Source organism: Lepisosteus platostomus, chromosome 4 (genome assembly GCF_059453375.1).
Source record: "Lepisosteus platostomus isolate fLepPlt1 chromosome 4, fLepPlt1.hap1, whole genome shotgun sequence".
Classification (NCBI taxonomy): Eukaryota; Metazoa; Chordata; class Actinopteri; order Semionotiformes; family Lepisosteidae; genus Lepisosteus; species Lepisosteus platostomus.
The window spans coordinates 32,425,038-32,446,702 of NC_142614.1; the positions used below are offsets into that span (position 1 = coordinate 32,425,038).

Genomic DNA, 21,665 nt, shown 5'->3' on the forward strand with positions numbered 1-21,665 from the left:
GTACATTTTGGACTAATTCTAGGTTGTTATTGTCTTACTGACATCAAAAGAAGGAGGTTCAAAAAAGCTAAAACAAGACAGAGGGCAGTAGAGAACTTGTCCAAACAATGGTTTTAGTTCAACAAATGACCCCAATGATCTCTAAAATATTGCTATTTTGAGCTTCATCATCCTGTTTAAAGTTGTTCTAATCTTAACATTTCACAAGAAGTTTTTTTTTCAGTTCTTTCTACTTTATGACTATTTAGTGCTTGTCTGTAAAGCTTCTTCCCAAAAAAGCTGAAATGCATAATACCCTACAAATATTCACTGTATAGCATATATGCTTTTTTATTTCTTGGTCTTAATAAAATTAAACCAGCTCTGGAAAAATACAGAGAAAATAATATTAATATTAAGTTTGTGTGGTGTTAGAATATACAGTATAACAAAGGATTGAGTACAGTAGTGATCAGGAGCTCATGATGTGCCTTTGCTATTAAAGGACAAGGCAAAGTGAAAAGTATAAGTCAATACTCTTTTGCTTTCATTGCTTTCAATTCAGCTAACATAATGCTTGAACTAAAGCCTTTATTTTGTGCAATTACAATAATTAGATTTTCATTTTAGAAATATATAATTTTACTAAATTTAAGATCAACATCTGGCCCAAATAAATATATTTATAACATGTTCTTATAATCTTTTACAGGATGGCCAGCCAAAACATTTAAATGATTTTTACATGTTTACAGGTAACTTTAATGAATTTATGCTTTAATATTTCTAGTTAACATACTAAGAGGTATGTTTTGTTCTGCTCAGAGAATACTACACTTTCATTTTTTTTTCATTTTACTGTTACCAGTGACAATCAACCCAATCATAAAGAGTGTTTATCATTTTCATATCACTCCAATTTACAGTACTAAATTGATCCAATTAAATTTCTTAACATATATATATATATATGATTGTTTAATTGGACTGCTTTATTGCTAATGCAGGCTGTTTGGTTTCTTAATTGATCAAATGCTATTCCTCCACAAATATGGCTGTGGAAAGTGTTAACAGCAGGTTCTTAGGGTAATATCTTTAATGTTATACAGTATATAAAGTATATATTGGTGGTGGTGGAGAGGAGTCCCCATTGCCTGTAAAGCGCTTTGAGTGGAGCGTCCAGAAAAGCACTAGATAAGTATAAGCAATTATTATTATTATTATTATTATTATTATTATTATTATTATTATTATTATTATTATTATTATTATATACAGTATACATATATAGACTAGGTCTTTGACCAGGAGTCTTAATATGCAGTGACAAGCTCACTTTATTAAATTATTCCTTGTGGATTATTATTTATGGAGTCACCACAAGATGTAACTGGATGCCATCCCCTGTCAATGCTAAAGAATATAACCCACTGAAAAGCTTCTTGCATTCTTTTGAGTAATGTAATGTATGTGTCATTCAGCAGTTTTAAATATAATTCTATACTGAATGTGTAAACTGAAATTAAGGAAGAAAACAAATTCCTACAAATGATTAATATTTAAGTGCATGTTTTAAATTGAAGGAGTCGACTTGCTTTCAAACCCTATGGAAGTCTTTCAAACAGAAGACAATTAAGAGTTGTATTAGGCATAGACCACTTATTAAACATTTAGATACCTCTGTGTGATTTATTTTTCTATCTACCTTGTTATTTTTAATTGTCTCTCTTTTGATAACACAGTTCTCAAAAACTGCTCCACTCATTGAAACCATTTACACTTAACACTCATTTCATTCTTGTGTGTTTTCAGTAGAATATTTTTCCACTTGTTTAATTTTCTCAGTTCATACAGTGTTACAGAAACAAACTCAGTGGTGTTCTATATTAGTTTCTTCTTGCAGCCAAAAGTTTAGCTTTGGAGTACAAACATTCACCAGAATGTGTATTAGCAAGACAGGAGACAGGGTTTTGATTGTATTAGCCTAATTATATATTTACGAAAGTTTGATTTGTGGTTAAAAGCAAAGTACTTTACTCTCTCACTTCTGTTTTGGTAAATTGCTTTGATCTAACCCAATAACTTTAATAAGAGCTTTGATCACATTACACCTTTGTGTAATCACACACTTTGATGTTTATTGTTCTGATGACAGTCTATTTTAGTTAATTCAATATCACTTCCAATAATTGTTTTTCTTCATTGTAAAATCTATAAAACCTATGAAATGGATATAGTTTCACCAACTGATTTGACTTGGGAGGTGATACCACAAAATGGGCTGATTCCACCTGCAAGAGAGGGCCACTCTCTATGGTAAGAAATGACACCATTTCATCTTGTCATTTATAGTTCAGAAAACCTTTATTGGTATTAACATAACATGATTTGCAATATTCATATGAACTTCTCTAGATGACAAAGAATAGAAACCATAAACACCTTTGTAACAAACTGTTTTTCACTTTAATTTTAAAAAGACATTGAGGAGGATAAACTGTGGAGTTTAAGACCATAATTTTCTTTTAATTGTATTTATAATCTAACTGTAATATAGTTTAATATTCTCATATAACAGACAAAACTAAAAACATTTCAAAGAAACTTCTTGCTTGTATATAAAGTGTTCTTGTTTGGCCACAGTGTGATAAATGGAAAATTATACCTATTTGGTGGTGCTTCACATCCACAAGCCAAAGAATGCCTTCCTGGAGTGTACTGCTTTAACACTGGTAAGATCCAAAATAGCAAGTGTATTATAAAGTGAACTGCACAGGAACAGTAACAGTAATAATACTGTGGAAGCAACAGGGTCAATTCGACATTCAACACAATGGCAGCAGCAGTAGATTTGGTCCTCTCATTTCATCTGTAGTGGCTACAGATTGGATTTCTTGCAGACCACTGGTGTAGTGATCAGGTCTCTGCACATACAGTATGAGTAGAAGGTTGGGCGCTGCTTTGAGCAAGGTACTTGATTCAGATTACTTCTGAATCAATGCTAAATTTCCAGCTGAATAAATCAATACTTTTCACAAAACATTAGCGAAATAAATTAATAATCAATTAATAGTTCTGACAATGACGCGTGTAAATGCTACACTTTGTAAATAAAAAATAATGGTATGAAATTAATTGAAAGATTAAAACGGCTATTGTTTTTATAAATGGCACCTGAATAATTTTAAGAAAATGCTATAAATACATGTGGATGTCTGTCATAGTCTGATTCATAAACTTTCACAATAACATCCAGGTTGTCATTGACAGCATCATTAACCTGGGAGAAGCTAAAAACTGGAGGAGTCTCTCTGAAGAGTTTGAAGCATAGTGCAGTCACAGTCGGGGACAATATTTATGTCTTTGGCGGGATCCTGGATGGCACCCCAAAAGATGACCTTCTGATGTTTAGCACAGGTCAGTAAACTGTTCTGCTGTTACTGAATTTATAGAGGATAGGATGGAGCTTGTCTCACAACCACATGCAGTATTTGACTTCACAAAACAAAACTGTAAATAATGGCATTGACTTCACATGGCTTAACATTGACTGGTTTATGGATAATCTCCACAGTACAAATAAAAAATAGTAAGGTTGTAACATTAACCATCATATTAATGTGCCACCCTGTGAAGAAAATTATTTATATAAATTGTATTAAAAGGTAAAGTTTCTGCTTTCTAAAATAAGAGCAACAAATTAGATGACATCCATAAAATTGAAAAACAGCATGCAAAAATGAATTTGATACTTTGAAGTATTTGGGTAGCATTAGGTTAGTATCTTCTTGCACGTATTCTTTGCATCTTTTTATGCTAACATTTTCATTTTCTGTATTTTGAAATCACTGGCTGTCTCTTCAAACACATAAAATTTATAGTTCTGGAGTTTAGGTTTTTCTTTACAACACTCCACTGCACCTCAATCTATGCAAGACTATTCAAACAATTTTTCTGCATTTCGTAAAACTCTGCTTGGTTCTCCACACCTGAAGATTTCAAACATTCTTATTCTCCTGTGTTTGTCGATTATACTGTAGCCCTCAAACTGCTTTAACAAGAGTCATTTTGTTTTTTTCTAATTGTTTTTTCTTCGTTTTATCATATCACTGTCATGGTAACATATTGATGTGCTCTTTAGATTTAAATATTTAAATTGATTTTGTAATCGGGTATTTCCATTTCATTTGTCATACTGTAAGGTCATGTATTATTTTTATCTACTATAGTTATTAGTTTATTATCTTTACTTATTAGCTGTCAATCACTGGCAATGAATAAATAATTGTCACAGTGTGAGTTTTTACATGGTTTTCATTTTATATATGTACATAATAATCTAGCTAGAATATATAATAATTGAAAGAATCTTATTATTTCTCAATCTTCTTCTTCTTCACATTTTCCCACTTATGTGGGGTCTGCTTTTTTGCACCAATTGTTCCACTTCGTATGGTATGCAGCATCTCGGCAGGTGACTTTTGCGAGGCGCATGTCGTCTTTCAGCCGATCCAGCCAGCGCGTAAATGGTCGTTCAAGGGGCCGGCAGCCTTCCACATTCAATTCGAGGGCGGTCTTAACCATTCATGTGTCATTGCTGCGGAGCATGTGTCCATACCATCGCAGGCGCGATTTCCTCATTTTCTCAGTGATTGGGGCGACTTTGAGTGTTTTTCGCACCTCTTTATTTATGAAATGGTCTAGTCTTGTCAAGCCAAGGGTCCATCGCAGCATCTTCATTTCCATCGTATGGAGTGCCTGTTCATGTTTCTTTGTCGTTGGCCAGCATTCAGTTCTGTATAGGGCCACTGGTCTGACCACTGAGCGGTAGACTTTGGATTTTAGGCACAAAGGGATCTTCTTGTCGCACAGTAATCCAGTGACCTGCCGCCATTTCATCCAAGCGGCGCTGACTCGCATCTTGGAGTCTTGGAGGGTAGTGCAGTCGGAGTTGACACATGAACCTAGGTACTTGAACTGTGTCACTTTGTTCAGTTGGACCCCACCAGCTGCGATTGTGCCATCGGTTTGATCACCATATTCCAGGTACTCCGTCTTCTTGATGTTCAATTTCATCCCGAATCATTCAAGGCGGTCTTCCACTCCTGTACTTGCTGTTCAAGGCTGTGTCGCGTTTCACTTGCTCTCATAACATCGTCGGCATACAATAGCGTCCATGGATGCCTCGTTTGGATATCTTTGTTCACTGTATCCATGCAAACTATGAATAGCAGAGGAGACAAGGCTGAGCCTTGGTGGACACCAACATTGACCGGGAAGGTGTCTGAGGTTACAGCTGCGCAACGTACTGAGCTAGTGGCCTTTTGGTACAGGAGCTTTGTCCAGCTGACATAGGCTTTGGGGACGTGGTACTGTAGCAGCGCCAGCCAGATGAGATCGTGCGGTACTCTGTCGAATGCCTTTTCCAGGTCGAGAAATGCCATGTGGATCATTTTCCTCTTCTCGTGGTGCCTTTCCATCAGTAGACGGGCTGCGTGTTTGGCGTCTGTTGTTCTGCAGTTTTTCACAAAGTCGCATTGGTTTGGCGAGATATCGATGATGGTTCCTAGTCATGCGTCCAGCACACGCTCGAAAATCTTCATTGTATGGCACAGCAGCCGGATCGGCCTGTAAATGGAGCAGTCATTAACGTCGCCTTTTCCTTTCCAAATTGGCACTGTGATGCTGGTTTGCCACATTTCCGGGGGTGCCTTTTCCTCAGTGATCTTATTGAAGAGGTCCGCGAGCCATGCTGCTCCTTGTGTTCCAAGGAGCTTCCATACTTCGGCTGGGATGTCGTCCGGGCCAGTTGCTTTGCCACTTTTCATTTTGTTGATGGCAGTGGTTACTTCTGCGATTGTGATGGTGGGTACTGGGCCGGAGATGCTTTCGGAGCTGCTGGTAGTGGAGGATATGGAAATTCCTCGTTGCATATTTTCTCGAAGCAGTCCTTCCAGCGCCGGAGAATGTCTTTTGGCTTCTGCAGCATCTGCCCATTTTCATCTTTGTTGATATGTTGATAACGTGTCCTAGGTCTTGTGGCTCGGTTTGCTTTGCGTTGGATTTCAGTGTGCAGTATCACATTTTGTCTGCCGCCAGGTCTTGTAGGCGTCCTTTTTTGCCTTGGTTGCCTGCTGCACATCGTCGTTCCACCACCAGGTCTGTTTGTCGATAAAACGCCGGTTTGGTTTTGTGGTTCCCAGGGTGGTTGCGGCGCATGTCTTGACGCGTTCAGCCAGGTTGTTCCAATCTTCGCCGACTGTTTGTCTTGGATTGGGCACCAATGGTCCTAGTGTCGCCTTCACAACAGCTTGATGTTCTGGTAATTTCACCATTTGATGCGTTCAATATTGGTGGTTGGTTGCACCGGGGTTTGGACTAGGCGGACTTTGGCATCCAACACCAATAGCGGATGTTGTGGGGCGATGCTGTTGTACGGGATCACTTTGGTGTCAGTGACCATTTTAAATAATCTTATTTCTCAGTATTATTTCTATTAGCTAAACATAATGTTGAAAAATGTATTGAGTGCTTCCGTAATAACAATTTGCTTGATCAAAATCCCTGCTTTACATGCAGTTTCTTCTTAATAGCTCAGTTCCTTTTTGATCTAGAGTTAATAAATTTAAATTCAGGAAACTGAAAACATAATAAGGTGTTAACAAATATTAAGTGCAACAGACTGAAGGTGGTGTGCTAGATATGTGAGATATTAATTTACAGACCTGTAGATACACTTTTCAAGTACTATTTAGTATATGAATGTATTGATGTTTGTAGGCAAACCTAACATCAAACCTTTCATCTAAATTTATATGTGTAGACATGTCAAAGCTTCTAAAATGATTTGGATTTTAAAAAAGCACATATGAAAAAACAATTGACTGGGAACTGGCTAGGAAAACAAGGGAAAGCTAACCTGACTGCGAAAGAAAACCCGAAACACACAGTCTTCAGCGTCTTCAACACCCTAACTAACCTCCACTGACTACCCAAAACCATACAAGACAAATGGCACTCAACCTTACTAAACTAGTGTTACTAATACAAAGTCAACTAAGTGTGTAAAGTGTACCCAACAACCTAAACTAACCTTATATACAAAAGTTCACACAAAAACACAAGTGAACCAGGAATACAAATAAGGGAAAACGAGAGTAATCAACAGGAACAGGGTACAAAAAAACACAAAGGTTGAACATGTAACACGTTAGGGCAAGGTAATGGCAAAACAAGGATAAACACACAAACGAAAGTACAAAGAAACTAACAGAAAACCAACAAAACAACAAGGCCGAAGCTATATGAAAATACACACACACAAAGCAAAACAAACCAACAACCACATAAAATCAGACTTACTGCTCCATAATAGCAATTATGAAGCACAGTGTGATGATTTAAATACAGAAGTTCTTAATTGAGACCCAAATAAGCCACCAGGCAGTTGCAATTATTTTGTAACAATTGTTTTTAATGGAAATCCTTTTACTTTTAATACTACATTAATTTTAATCCTGATTTCTGTTTCAGTGTCAATGACCTGGACTCCAGTTAAAACCACTGGCTCACTGCCATCTGCCAGGTAATAGATCTGCAACTTGGTTGCATCACTTGTTTTTTTTGGATGTTCTGGCCAGAATCTGGCTGTCATCTATTATTCTGACCATAATACCAGAGTAGAAATGTCAATCTGTCATATCCTCCTGCCGTTTGAGGATCAGGCCAGGAAATTCTTTATGTATCTCCTCCTCTGGAGGCTTTGGCCAAGGTGCATAGCTGTTTGTTTCAGATCTCGTTGTGAAGGGCTACATCTCCCTCCCCACTGGAAACTCACAGGTCATCATGCCACCTTCTGCTCTCTCAGCTTTGACAACTCTCGGATCCCTAGTCCTTACACCTCCATCATCTCCAGGACTTTTGGCTCACAGGTTGTGGCGTCGCTCACCATTTGCAATTGTTTCTGTAGTGTGTGTTTATTTTCAGCCTAGCTAGACTGCAGCTGTCCAACTGTGCCTGTATTTTAGACTCCAAGTTCTCCCTCTGCTGTTCTTTAAAGGTCTTAGGTCTTATTCATCTCCTTTTTGTGTTTTGTGCACTCAATGCAAATTGCTCAGTTGTGCCTTGAGGCTGTGACTGCAGCTCTGATACTTTCCTAGCTCATCACTCTCCTCTTTCAATTGTACTAATATACAGCATCTTATATACAATTGAACAAAAATCACTGGAACTTTGTGAAATTGAAACTTATGATTAAAGGAACATAAGGGGTTACAAATGAGACCAGACAATTCTGTGCATAGAGGTTTTATTTTGTTTGCAGCTCTTAGATCTTTTTTCTAACATGGTGTTCAACATTTTTTTTTACAGTTTTTACAATGTAAAATCACTAGATCTTTGCCCCTTATATTGCTTCCCCATACTTTGAAGATTTAAAGTATGTATCAAAATGGACACCTAAGCTTTTTTAATACATAGCTTCTTCATCCTCAGTGTTTCCCATCTTGTATCAAAATTGTTTGTTTATACTACTTGTGTGTAATAGTCTGCATCAGTCTACATTAAATATGGCAGCATGGTGATACAGTTGTTAGCGTTCTCAAACCACTGGGGCCCTGGGTTCAATTACCAGACTGCTATCTGCATGGAGTTTATATGTTCTTCCCATGTTCCCATGGGTGTTCCCCATCCTGCTCTGGTTTTCTCCCACAGTCCAAGGACATACTAGTAGGTTAATTGGATTCTGGAAAAACTGGCCCTGGTGTGAGTATGTTTATGTCTGTGTCTGCCCCGCATTGGACTTCTGTCCCGGCCAGGGTGTATCCTACCTTGTACCCACTGCTTGCTAGAATAGTGCTCCAGTTCTCCATGAACCCTGTATTGGATTAAGTTAGTAAATGGATGGACATCTACATAAAATATCACCAACCAGGAGTTTGCCTACTGTTACATTTTTTCATTTTGAAATTACTTTTCTGCTTCTACAGTACTTGCTAATCTGCTTCTGAAAGTAGGCAATTCTCTGCATAAAGCTCTTTTTATTTTAGTTATTAACTGTCCTGAGCAGCATTACCTTATTTGTAACATGGTGTTGATTAGTTTAATAACTATACCAATCAATATGAATTAGGAAACAGTGGCATGACCTCAATTTGAGTAATACTCTTAGATGTATTACTGTGTACTATCCATTAACCAGTTATTAATTCAAAATCTTTGAATCTTTAAGTAATTAAACAAAATATGTGTTCAAAAGTTCTAACAAGTTAGTTAATCAAGACTTCCCTGATCTAAATCCATGCTGACTATTCATTAGAATACTATTACAGTATATCTTCCATAATCGTAATAATTACGTTATACTTTTTACATGTAAGAAGTAATGCTTATTCGTCTATAATTACTTGGCTTGGGCTTGCTGTCTTTTTTATTGATGGATACTTTACTAGAAAATTCCAGGTAACTGACTATTTTTCCTGTCTTGAGTGAATGTTTTGAAGAGTTTTGTTATTGGCTTATGAATAATATCCATGGTTTCATTAAGCACAACTCACAGAATACCATCAGAACCTGGAAGTTTGTTTTTCTTAAGTGTTTTTAATACTTGTAAGATTTCTTCCTGTTGTGTGCTATCCAGTGCAATTTGTTTTCTCAGCATGAGGCACATTGTCAGTTTTCTTTCTTCGGTAAACACCTGAGTGAAATATCCACTTAATATACTTGCCTTTTCTGTTGCATTGTCTTAAAGCCTCCCCTTATTAGCTCAGAAACACTTACACTGAAAAAATAAATTGCATTGTTTATTTGCTCACCATTGGAGTAATCGTTTCTGTCTCTCATTTAACCTTTCAGGGATGCTATTTTATCAGTGTTGCCAATTTATTCCCTTATATCCTCCATTTACTCCCATTACTCTGAGAGCCATATCCTGTCTCTCATTTTCAAGAAAATTAACAGTGTCCAGAAGATTCTGAACAGAATGATGAAGCAGTGACTGGACTGTCAAGATTCAAACCTTGTGCTCATATTCAAATTCTGTGATAAATAATATTATACATATAAATTATTTTACTTCTTTCAAAACAAGAAGCAGGTTTTGATAGCTCTGTGTTCCCTATGTGCCGTCTGTATGGCATGTTGTAGAACATGTTGCCATGGTGCAATAAGAGCAGTCAGCAGAGTAGCAGTCTCATGTGAAAATTAATCTGATCACCATCTGTCACCTATTGTGAGAGGGTCTCGCTGCTTTGGTGCACTGCAGAGTATCATTCTACCTGAAGCATGAGATACCTCTGTCAATGAGAGAACCATTTCATCTACAGAGCCTGACTGCATTCATACCACATCCAAAAATCTGCTGTCTCCCCCTTCCCTGAGACTTTAAGATCTTTAATGAGTAACTGCAGATAGTTTTTAGGAAACAGTTTATTGGCTTTTAAATTACAGTAATGTGGTGGATAAATATTAACTGGGATTCATTTTATTACTAGGCATTAAACTAAAACATTCACCTTAGATTATTCAGGTAATACACGACAATATGATATCATTTTTTGCATTACAATAATAAACTGAAAACTCCCTATGCATATACATTGAAAATGGCAAGAAGGACCAGCACATTGCCAAGGAATTCACATAGCTATACACATTGAAATAGACTTAATTTCCCAGCAGAATTTGTTTAATTGTGCAACGATATGATGCCTTTGAGCAAAAAGTTGATTTAAGGTTGTGTCTGGAAATCTGCCATTATTAATGAAATAAAATTCATTACACCATTAAAAGAGAAGACATAAAATTTAAATTTACAGTGCTCAACTACTAATTTCAATTTCCTAACAAGGTTTAAATATTAGTATCAAATACATTTCTAGTTTAACATCTTCTGAACCAAAATAATTCAATTATTAATATTTTAATAATGATCTTTCCTGTTGATTTTGTTAGGTTAAATGACTAACAAAATTGGAGTAGTAGGTGATCCTTCTCATTTTTGGAGTTAAGAATAACAGCATCAGAAAATTAATTTAAATCCTACAGAAGATAATGCCAGCATACTTCAAAGCATAGAGATTAGGTAAAGGATATGCAGATACTCTTTTTACAATACTGATTAACAAATTCAAGACAGCACTGTTTTTGTTTGGACTGAACCTAACTGACATTAACTTTAAGCAAAGCTTATTCATCCATGTTCAGCCAGACCAAGAGAGTTGTTGGATCTGTTATTGAAAACGGCACATTCAATCATGAAATAGTGAAGTGGAATTTAAATAACGACAATTAATTTAACTCAGATTAAATAACAATGTCATCCCAGCTGCCAAATGCAGATGACACATTGTGTGCTGCCTGGAATGTAACCAATTAGACCTCTGCAGAAGGAAAAAAGGTTCATTTTGAGAGTGTGTGGTACCATGTCATTCATACCTGCCTGTTCATTATGAATTTATCAACTAGTAAGAACTGTTTAGCCAGATATAAAGGTAAGCTGAAGAGATGTTGTGTTGTTGGAAACAGTGTCCTTGAAGTAGGGATTTTTAACACTCAGGGATGACAGAAACAAGTTAAATTGAAGACAAAACCAGCAAGCAGATCAATGAAGTCATCAATTAGCACTGCAGATATAGAGCTCCACTACAATGAAAACCACCAGACACACTTTTCCTCCAGGACCTAGAGTGGTAACTATGGCCTTATACAGTACATCATCAAAACATCATTTTTGTTAACATTAAAGGCCTTTGATGATAAAGATTAGTTTTACATGAACATACTTCCCACATTGTGATGATGGGTAGATAATGACATGGGATGGGAGGTTAATGTAAAGCAGGAAAGAATATGAGCAGGACAGCCTTGTATTTCAGGATGAGCTCTTTGTGAATGCGCTTACCAGAATGCTATCTACAAATGTGTTAACTAGCATGATTATTTTTTCCATAGGTACGGTCATACATGTGCACTGGTGGGTGACCAGATATACATGTTTGGTGGCTGTTCAGGGGATAACTGTTATCACACAGATGTTCATATTCTTAATACAGGTAAGTTGGAGATCACACCACCAGTACACATAAATGGTAGTTAGAAGCTAAAGTTCCTGCTTCTGACCCCCATGTTTCAGTTTATTTTGCATTGTTTCCCTGGTTTGTTTTATTGGATTTTGAACCTGGTCTGTACATGATGCACATGATATCCTACTTCTTCCCCCAACAAAACAAATTAAATGAATTTGATTTTCCTGGCTGGATAAGATGGCCGTTCTGCTACAGCAATCTCTCTATGTTGGCACATACATTATGTGAAAATGAGATGGTGGTGGCGACCTCCCAGATTACAGTAATAGCTCGAACATAGTGATGTTTACAGTAGTAGTTTCTAAATCTGGGTCAGTAGGAGTTATTCATTAAGAGAGCATGTAGAATTTATGGAGATCTGTCTTCTGAACACCAAGACAAGCCCAGGTGTTTAGTTTCACATTTCACCAGTACATGTACAGCAACATTTGAAAGACTATAGTCTGTCTAGCCATGTTTGCACTGCAGAGATCTATGCTACTCTTCTACCCAGATACAGTCCAGCAATAGCCAAATACAGATAAGCAAGAATGAGGAGATCATTGAGGGAGGTAGGGATCCAATCCTTCCTGTCGTATCACTCTGATACTTAAGGTCCTCCATGCTAGTGTTATTTATCTCTCATGGGGGAAATGTGTTGGTATTTGTTGGCTCTATTGTAGGAGATGCACTGCTGTTTTGGCATTAGGGCATGATTAGGGATGCAAAACAAAGGGCTCCTAACTGAGGTCTGGGTAACTAATTTCAGATAAAAATTGTCATGTAAGTCTAACCTGGGTAGAACAAAGATTGTCATATTTGAAAACATACATAATTTTTTTTAATTCCAGATTTGTTTTCACAGCCAGCCTGAATTACCTGTCCTGTTTTTTTAGCAGAAAGTTCTTTGGCTTTCAGTTTGACTTTCAGCTATGGACTCTAAACACTAAATTAGAAATAAGATGGATTAATAGGATGTTCACAGTTCTTTTATGTGTGCCTCATTCCCTACCAACAAACACCTGAATAACAAGAGACACATGTCAGCCTTTCAAAATCAGAGGTTCATCACTATCAGTTTTGTTCAATTGATCCAAGTAGAAGCAAATTGACTTAGAAAATAAAAGATGATGAAAATGATAGTTTAGACCTGACCATATCAATACCAAAGGTACAGAAATCCTTACTATTTAATTACTTTGGATTTTAACAGTGGGTGTCAAAATGCAAAGATTTTATGGGAAGCAGTTAAAAGCTTTATTAGAGATAATTCTACTCTACTTGCCTCAGGGGTAAAACTAAGGGTTTGTCTTCTTCTGTTTATGTCTTTCTAGAATAGGGACTTAAATGTCACAGATGCTGCTAATGCAGTCTAAGCCTTGCTGCACAAGGGTTTTCACAGTAGTTTGACCATATTTTAAGGATATTTAGGGATTGATGAGGGTGTTTTTATGTTTCATTTTCTTTTTCTCTTGTTGAATTTTGTTTTGTTTAATAAAATAAAAAATACAATAATAAATAATACAATAAAAAGATCACACATAATACAGCTCCATGTTACAGTAGCATTATATATCAAAACTTGCTTTGTACTTTGCCTGTCAATATAATCACTACTAGGATGTTTTTACTGCAGATACTCTGATATGGCAGAAGTTAGAAGTGAAGGGAGAATCACCTGTTGGATGTGCAGGTCACACATTCACACCTCATCATGACAAGGTAATACAAATACATTCATCCTTAACAACAGTGCAAATGTGTATATATTCTCAGTGTATTTTCTGCTAAAGCTCTTTTTTACACTCCATTGTCATACTGTATATTTTGCTAAATGATGATAAGAGAGATGAGCAGAGATGCCTAGTGTTAAAATAATATTTATTAGCTGAAACACTCAGTACAGTACATTTAGTTTTTACTTTAGATCACAGTATTTAATTAGCAAGAAATTTTGTTACAAGAAGATTTTATTTATTTAACATTCTAACCCAGATATCGATGCACATCAATTTGCTTAAGTAAAATCCATTACTTCACTTGCGACCAACTTCCATTCTTACTAAAGCAATTATGTAAAGTCTAACTGTCTGTACATAACAAATACCATCTGTAGTGACTTAAAGTAGCAGACCTGACTAATCCTATGTGGAAATCCTTGTTATGTAACAGATTACAATAAGATTTCACATTGAGTAGATGTTTTACAGGCTAACCCAATTTCAGACACAAGGTGCAGCTTCTGAAGCAAACTCTGACCTAATAACCAAATTAAAATGATAATATTAAACTTCAGTGGAAAAAGACAGAAGGGATGCTATTGGGAATACTGTGGACACTCTAGGCTACAGTTTTTATGAGAGCCACAGTAAATACTGGCATGACATTAAGCTCTCATAATTTCTTATGTGCACTGATGTAAACAAAACAATGTTACTTTACACAGTTTAAACATAGTTTAAAGTTTAGATGTATTTTGTTTGCTGATTACATGGACTTTTTGTCAAAAACAAAAAATATGGAACTAGAAATCTTGAAGTACATTGTGGAGTCTAATGGACACTGAATTTTGTGCCTTTAACTTATTTCAAGAGTTGGGTTTTTTATTTAGTAGTTCACCACTGTTGTTACTATTAATGCTACTTCCACTACTGCTGAACTTGTTAGCTGTACTTTTGATACTACTGATTATTTTTGTTTTTTAGTTTATGTATATCATAATAACTAACACCATCTCTATGCCAATAATATATGTTTTTGTTTTGTAACATAGGATATATATTTATTTGGAGGTAGATATATCAGCAAAAATGGCACTATCACATCAACAAATGAAATTCATAAACTGAGCATTGGTAAGGATATATAATCTCTTGTATTATTATTTTGTTGTGATTCTATCTAAATGATCTGTTTTGTGCAATGCATTAATCTTTGTCGTTTGATGTGTAGAAAGCTCCACCTGCTGGTGAAAATGATTTAGAAATCTTTAATGTTTCACTTATTCATGACATACTGCCTTTCAGATGTTTGGGAGCTCTGAATGATGCTGATGTATATGGATCATATCATGAACATAATGTAATGAGCAGAACCTCTTACATCTTTGGAGGTAGACACTACATACTAAATGTCTTATGTCATTCAAGAATACGTGGAAAAATATCTATCAAATTAAATTTGTTAAAAGAAGTGTTAAATACAATATTTGGGAGCAAATTGTGATGTTTATAATGTATCATTTATTTATATTGTTTATCAATATTTAATATTTGTTTTATGTTGTAAAAGGAGTTGAAGTCCAGTGTAGCACAACTAGAATTTTCCTGATTGAAGGAAAATTTATTAACAGAAAAATAATAAATCAAACTCCAGCAGTTACTTTGCTAGTTAGTTTTATAAATTTACATTGAATTATTCAATTGAAAATGAAGTCAAGGATGATTGTCTTCCCTTGATCCAAAGCCAAAGGTGACAGATAAGGCCAAAAGAGGATCCCCACACTCTTGGTCGAGCAGGTGTTGTCTCAGAGGTTATAAGATTGTGTGCTGTTATCTGGTCTTAATGAGGTCTCTTCCACACTCTTGCTTTGCTTCTTTTTTCTGACATCCTGGATTTCAAAGTGCTTGGCTGTTTCACATATATCCTTTCTGAGCTATAATCTCCCATGCGAAAATACAAATTCCTAATGCAAGAAATTGTATACGGCTAATAAAGTGATCTTATCTAACATTCTTAGGGAGACTGGAGTCTGATATCTGAATAACATGACAAACCTAACACACTCGATCATCAAGAAATGGAAGGTGCATTATACAACCCAGACACTGAGTAGTTCAGGACATCCCTCCAAACCGAGTAGCTGGACAGATATGAAACTAGTGAGGCATGCCACTGTGACAACTTTGAAAGAGCTTGAATGGCTCTAATAGGAAAAAGTGTGCAACAGTCAACAATATCAAGAACACAACAATATCCAGAACACTACACAAAACAAGCCTTTAAGGCAAGGAGACAAACCCACCTGAAATCCCATATGTTTTAACACTGCAAAGAAGTTACAAAAGGTTTTGTTGCTAGATGCAACACATTCAGAACTTCAACTTCAACTAAATGCAAAGTGTTTTGTCTGGTGCAAATTATCTGGTCAACATCATCCTTACTGTCAAGAATGATGGTGGCTGCATTATGTTATGGGATTGCTTCTCATCAGCATGGACTGAGTACCATGTCAAGACTGAGGGGAAATGGATGGAGAAAGGTGCTAGCATAGTTTTGAGGAAACCTGCTTCAGTCTGTAAACAGAACAGACCAGTGACCCAAAGCACAAGGCCATTGCAACTCTGGAGTGGCTTAAGACTTAGAAAGTGAATGTCCCTGAGTATCCCAGTGAAAGTCCTGACTTAAATCTTAATGAGAACCTGAAAAACTTTAATCCATATGCAATCTCCAAGCAACATGAGAGATCTTGAGCAAATCTGCCAAGAAGAATGTGCAACTGCACAAAACTAGTAAGCAACGTTGATAAAGACTCATCCCAAAAAACTTGCAGCTGTAATTGCTGCCAATGTAACAATCAGTTCTTTCCGGGCCCCATGCAGATGACACGATCCGGAATTATGAGGATACAATAGGGAAAATAGTCATGCAGGAGAAGGGTCTGGAGACTGGGGGGCATGTCCGAGGAGTGCAGGTGTCCAGGGGGAGTGAATCCAAGGCGAACAATCCAAGGGTATATCTAAAGGGGGAATCCAATACGGGAGGCAGAGTCCAAGACCAGGGAATTCATCCAAAGGAACTAAAAACAAGAACCGGGTCGGACCCGGCGGGGTAGGGAGTCAGGAACAGGAAACTAAAACCACGACGGAGCCAGACGCTGCAGGACCCCGGGCTCTCACGAAACAGGATTCAATGAGAAGCCTCGGGCAAACGCCTGTGTCTGGCTTTAAAGGTGGAACTAAAGAGGGGCTGGGCAAAGGAACAGGTGTAAACAATGGGGGAAAACGAGGAGAGTAGCAATCGTGACAGCCAAAGGTACTTGGACCAAATACTGTATACTATACAAACAACATATTTTCAGTTTTTTTTCTTTAGGCTTTGTGAAATTTACTGTAACGTATACTACCCTTAGAATTCTTCAGTCTGAACATTCAGGTATTTAACAAAATATTAAGTTTTAAAAACTGTGCTTTTTTACAATATGGAACACCACAGGAAATTTCTGAATACTCTGTAAGGGACTGTAGCACCTGGTAGACTCTGCAGTAATATGCAGACATGCTATAGCCGCCTACTAGATGAATACTGCAATAAATGTGTGTGCCAGATAAAGCTGAAATCTGATTAAATTTAAAAGGATTCAGCAGGATTTGTTCTTGAGCTTGTTTGATTTTAACATCTGTAACATATTTATAGTCAAAAGCTTTATTTCAGCAGGATTCTCTTTTTGTATCAGTCCATTTATTTTGTTTTAGTTAACAAGTGTGGCCATGTCGTTTAGATCTTACAGCTTTTATGAACATCAAAGTCACACCTGTTCATTTGCATAATGTAAAAATATAAAAAGCTATGCAATTTAGTCTATTAATTATGTTTAGGCTTGGCTAGTAATTCATAATGTGCCACAACAAACATATTAGAAATAAGTTAATTATACATGTTGATACTGTTACAGCTATTCTTAAAAAATGGAAGTGATATATATTAATTATGTCCTGAATTTTGTTAGCTATTGCTTAATTTTGGCTGACATCTTTAAACCAAAGATACTCCCCCACATCTGTAGATTATACACAGTAAAACGTCCAGTATATGTCTCTGTATATGTCATCCATATATCATTGATTATATTTGCTTCTAGCCATCTTACATTGTATGAGCTTCAAGATTCCTCTCTAAACTTTGTCTTTCTTATCTTGTACCAAACATATTTATTTTGCCAAACTTTTTTTCTGTCTCCTTTTTATTCAGAGTATACAACTTTCCATACTTCTTTGGGATGTCTGTAGTTTCTGCATAATTTGTTTTCATGGCCAAGCTTTTGTATGTACTGTATATTAACACAGGCTGTACACATAGATCAAATACTTTCTTTTTTCAAAGACACAAAGGCACTTTCCCCCCTAGACTCATATTTAATCTTCCAAAAGAACTTCATCCTATTTTTACTCGTTTATTTTAGAGATCCAGATTTGAATTGATTATATTATTTGACCCAGATACACATAATTATTGGTATCTTATAGCTTGTTGATATTGACTCCTTGAGAAGAGATTATTTGTTAAGGCATCACTCTAGTTTTCTCCAAGTTAATTCTCAGTCCTGCTTTAATGTAACCATCTGGGCAAACATGATTATGCTGTTTGCAAACTTGTAGGTGAGTATTACATACATATGTTAAGTGTCCAAATCCAATGATCTTTAGATGTTTTATTCACAATCAGTTATATTAAAAAACTATATTGCAGTCCCTTAGAAATTATATTTCTACATTTAAATTTTCTTTCTGCCCTTATTAAGCTGATGTGATGACTTGGTAGTAAATGGGGCTAGTTAAGTTAATGGACTTCTGCTTAATGCCCCGGCATTACATTCTAATCAAGTGGTACAGAGTACCCTGTAGTTTGAAAATGAGTGTTTCAGATTTTGTTCTTACAGGAAATACACACCTGTGCAAGCAAAGTGTTTCAGCTGCAGTAATAGCAAGTAGCTATCCAGCGTGTGAATCCCATGAGAGATTTACATTACATTACATTACATTACACAGTTTGAAACAGTTGCCCTTAAGATATACTGTACAACATACAATACATATTAATTTGCAAACATCACAAATGGTATACTTAAAATTAAACAGAGCACCCACTTTTGATTTGTACTGTGTTGCTACAAAACAGTATTGTACAAAATGAAAGTTTTGGTTTCCTTGTATATGAAATATAAAATACATAAAACATTCACCTTGCAACATAGGTCTTCAGAGCAAACAGTATTTATTGTTTAACACAAGCCTTTAAAGTGTGGTTTCAGAGTGAGTATGAAGACATTAAAAAATATCATATGCAATGAAGCTAATGTATGTGGTTTACTGTACTTTTTCCATCGATCTGTTTATTGCTCTATATGTTCCTAAAATCTGAGCAGGAGGTTTCATGCCATAACATTAATATCACTTTATTGAAAATTACATTAAAACAGATAGTTTTGGAATATGTCAGTAAAAGTGATATATTTACCTGAAAAAAAATGTAACTGCAATCCATTTTGATTCTTAATGGCTTAATATAACTTTCTTTATAAGTAATAAACGGTACATACAGCTGCATTTGAATACAGTATGCATACGGTATATGAATACAGTATATAATAAACTATACCTGTTTAAAAGTATATAAAAGTTTTGTTAAAAAAAAGATTTTTTTAGAAAGATAGTAATAACAAGATAGTAATATAAATCAATTGTTGGTCACAGTTTTCTTAATAAGAACTGAGACATGAAGCCAGGTTAGGATCTTAAAATCAGCTAACACTCAAATCAGGTAATATTACTTAATGGTGATCAATATCTATCTTATTCCTCCATGAAGGTACTCGCATTGATTTTACAATGATAGCCTCAGTTCTTTTCTTATTAATATTAAGTATACATGTTTCCTAGAAAATCTCCTTGTCACCCTATTATTCAAATAATGTAATTCACTATATCTTTAACATCTCTTGTTAATAAGTAATTAATAATTGTAAGATGAATGATTGTTCGGTAAACTTATGAAATTAATTAGTGAATATACAGTTTATGCAGTCTGTTTATGTCTTTGTATACATTTAATACAGGATGCTGTCTTAAAGATATACAGTATAAAACAGTTAAGGAGGTGTACATTATTTAAAAGCTCATGCCGTTACACTAGTTTTACAATTTCTCTGCAGCCAAGATGAAATGGAAAGTGCCATTGTATATTGGGATTCCTCCAACCGGCCGACACAGTCACACGGCATTTATTCTTCATGGTCATGTAAGTATGAGGCAGTTGAAAACAGATTGATGTACCCTTATGAAATGCAAGTAGATATGCAGTTTATGTATTGTGAACACAAGTATTAACCTTAATAAAATGTCTTTCATTACATGTTCCCCTAGGTGGTATTATTACCGCCAATTACAATAGAAATGTATCATTCAAGATGTAACTAAAATAATGATTAGTGCATGCTGTGTAATGAAAGGTTTGTTTTTGTGATCTGAAAAGCAAGACCAAAGTGAATTATATATCAAATCTATCAAACCTGTTGCCTGTAATTATAGAGGAAACTATACAGTACTGTATCTATTGTAATGTAACATTCACAGATGTGCCATTGAAAACCAAATGCATTATTTGTACAGATGCTGTAACATTTAAAATGATGGTAGCCTAGACCATAATGATGAAACTTTAAAATAGACTTAACTTCCTATGTATTGCATTGCATAATATTAGTCTCAATTTTAAGTTTAATTTTGCTATTCTGTTGATTTAGATGTACGTATTTGGAGGCTCAAATGAAGAGAAGGAGTTTAATGACTTAAACGTGATGAAACTAATAAATCCTTCAGAAAGACAACCAAGTATGTATGCTTTTAAGTTTTAAACATAAAGTTATAAAGATGATATTTTAAGAACTGCTAATATATGATTTTACACACCTAAAAATAGGACAGGCAGTGAATGGCCGAGTGGGACTTTTGTTCACCTTCCATATGGCACATGGCCATTATGGAGAAGAAACGTGCCACTGCTGCTGATCAAGAAAATCACGTTGTCCAGCTGGACCCACTATGACATCCAGTTCCACCTCTCTCTTTTTTCAAGGCTGTACTTTCTTTTGTTTTTCTGCTTCTTGTTCCCTCTCATTCATGTTTCATCTGGCTTGTTAAATCCTTCTGTGGCTGCTTCACCATTTTCACCAAGGTGCTTCTTAGCTGAGGTCATACAGTAGCTTCTATTGTTTTCCCTTAATCACCCTGAAAACTGTTATTTTTTCTAAATTCTGCAGTACAAGATTGGTCTTTTCTGCAGAATAAATTCTTGAATTTATTTTATGCAGTAACCTTTGTTATATAATTATACATATTAATATATACATTTATATATACATATTTTTATTTTGGCCTATATCAGAGTACACAAAGGAGTATTAAAAAACTGTTCTAATACTCATTTGTGCCATTTTAACACCTCTCTTTATTTATTCACAATACAAACTGAAACAAAATTAATGCACCTAAACTTTTGTTACTAACTTTTATTAATCCCTAATACAAAATTGTGTGGCCACTCTCTGGACAAACATTAAAATACAGTAAATATCTTGTGGCATAGGGGCAGCACAGTGGTGCAGTTGTTAGCATTGCTACCTTGCCGCACTGGGGCCTTGGGTTCAATTCCAGATGTGTAACGGTAGTTGCGCTGAGTTTGTATGGTCTCCTGTATTCACGTGATTTTCCTCCAGGTGCCCCAGTTTCTTCCCACAATCCAAAATAATAGTAGGTTAATTGGCTTCTTGAAAAACTGGCCCAGGTGTGTTTGCGCCTATGTGTGCCTTGCAATAGACTGGCATCCTGTCCAAAGTGCACCCATTGC

General features: G+C 35.8%; 1 protein-coding gene across 1 annotated transcript in view; it reads left to right on the top strand.

Moving 5' to 3' along the window:
• The window catches only part of LOC148673114 (kelch domain-containing protein 1), a 36,185-nt gene that overhangs the window by 1,396 nt on the left and 13,124 nt on the right, over positions 1–21,665 (top strand). Inside the window, exons 3-12 of the mRNA XM_088629391.1 lie at positions 692–734; positions 2,217–2,295; positions 2,623–2,711; positions 3,250–3,396; positions 7,513–7,564; positions 11,929–12,029; positions 13,678–13,763; positions 14,815–14,896; positions 19,972–20,057; positions 20,563–20,650. Coding sequence (XP_088485517.1) covers positions 692–734; positions 2,217–2,295; positions 2,623–2,711; positions 3,250–3,396; positions 7,513–7,564; positions 11,929–12,029; positions 13,678–13,763; positions 14,815–14,896; positions 19,972–20,057; positions 20,563–20,650 — 853 coding nt within the window. The remainder of the gene's footprint in view (positions 1–691; positions 735–2,216; positions 2,296–2,622; positions 2,712–3,249; positions 3,397–7,512; positions 7,565–11,928; positions 12,030–13,677; positions 13,764–14,814; positions 14,897–19,971; positions 20,058–20,562; positions 20,651–21,665) is intronic.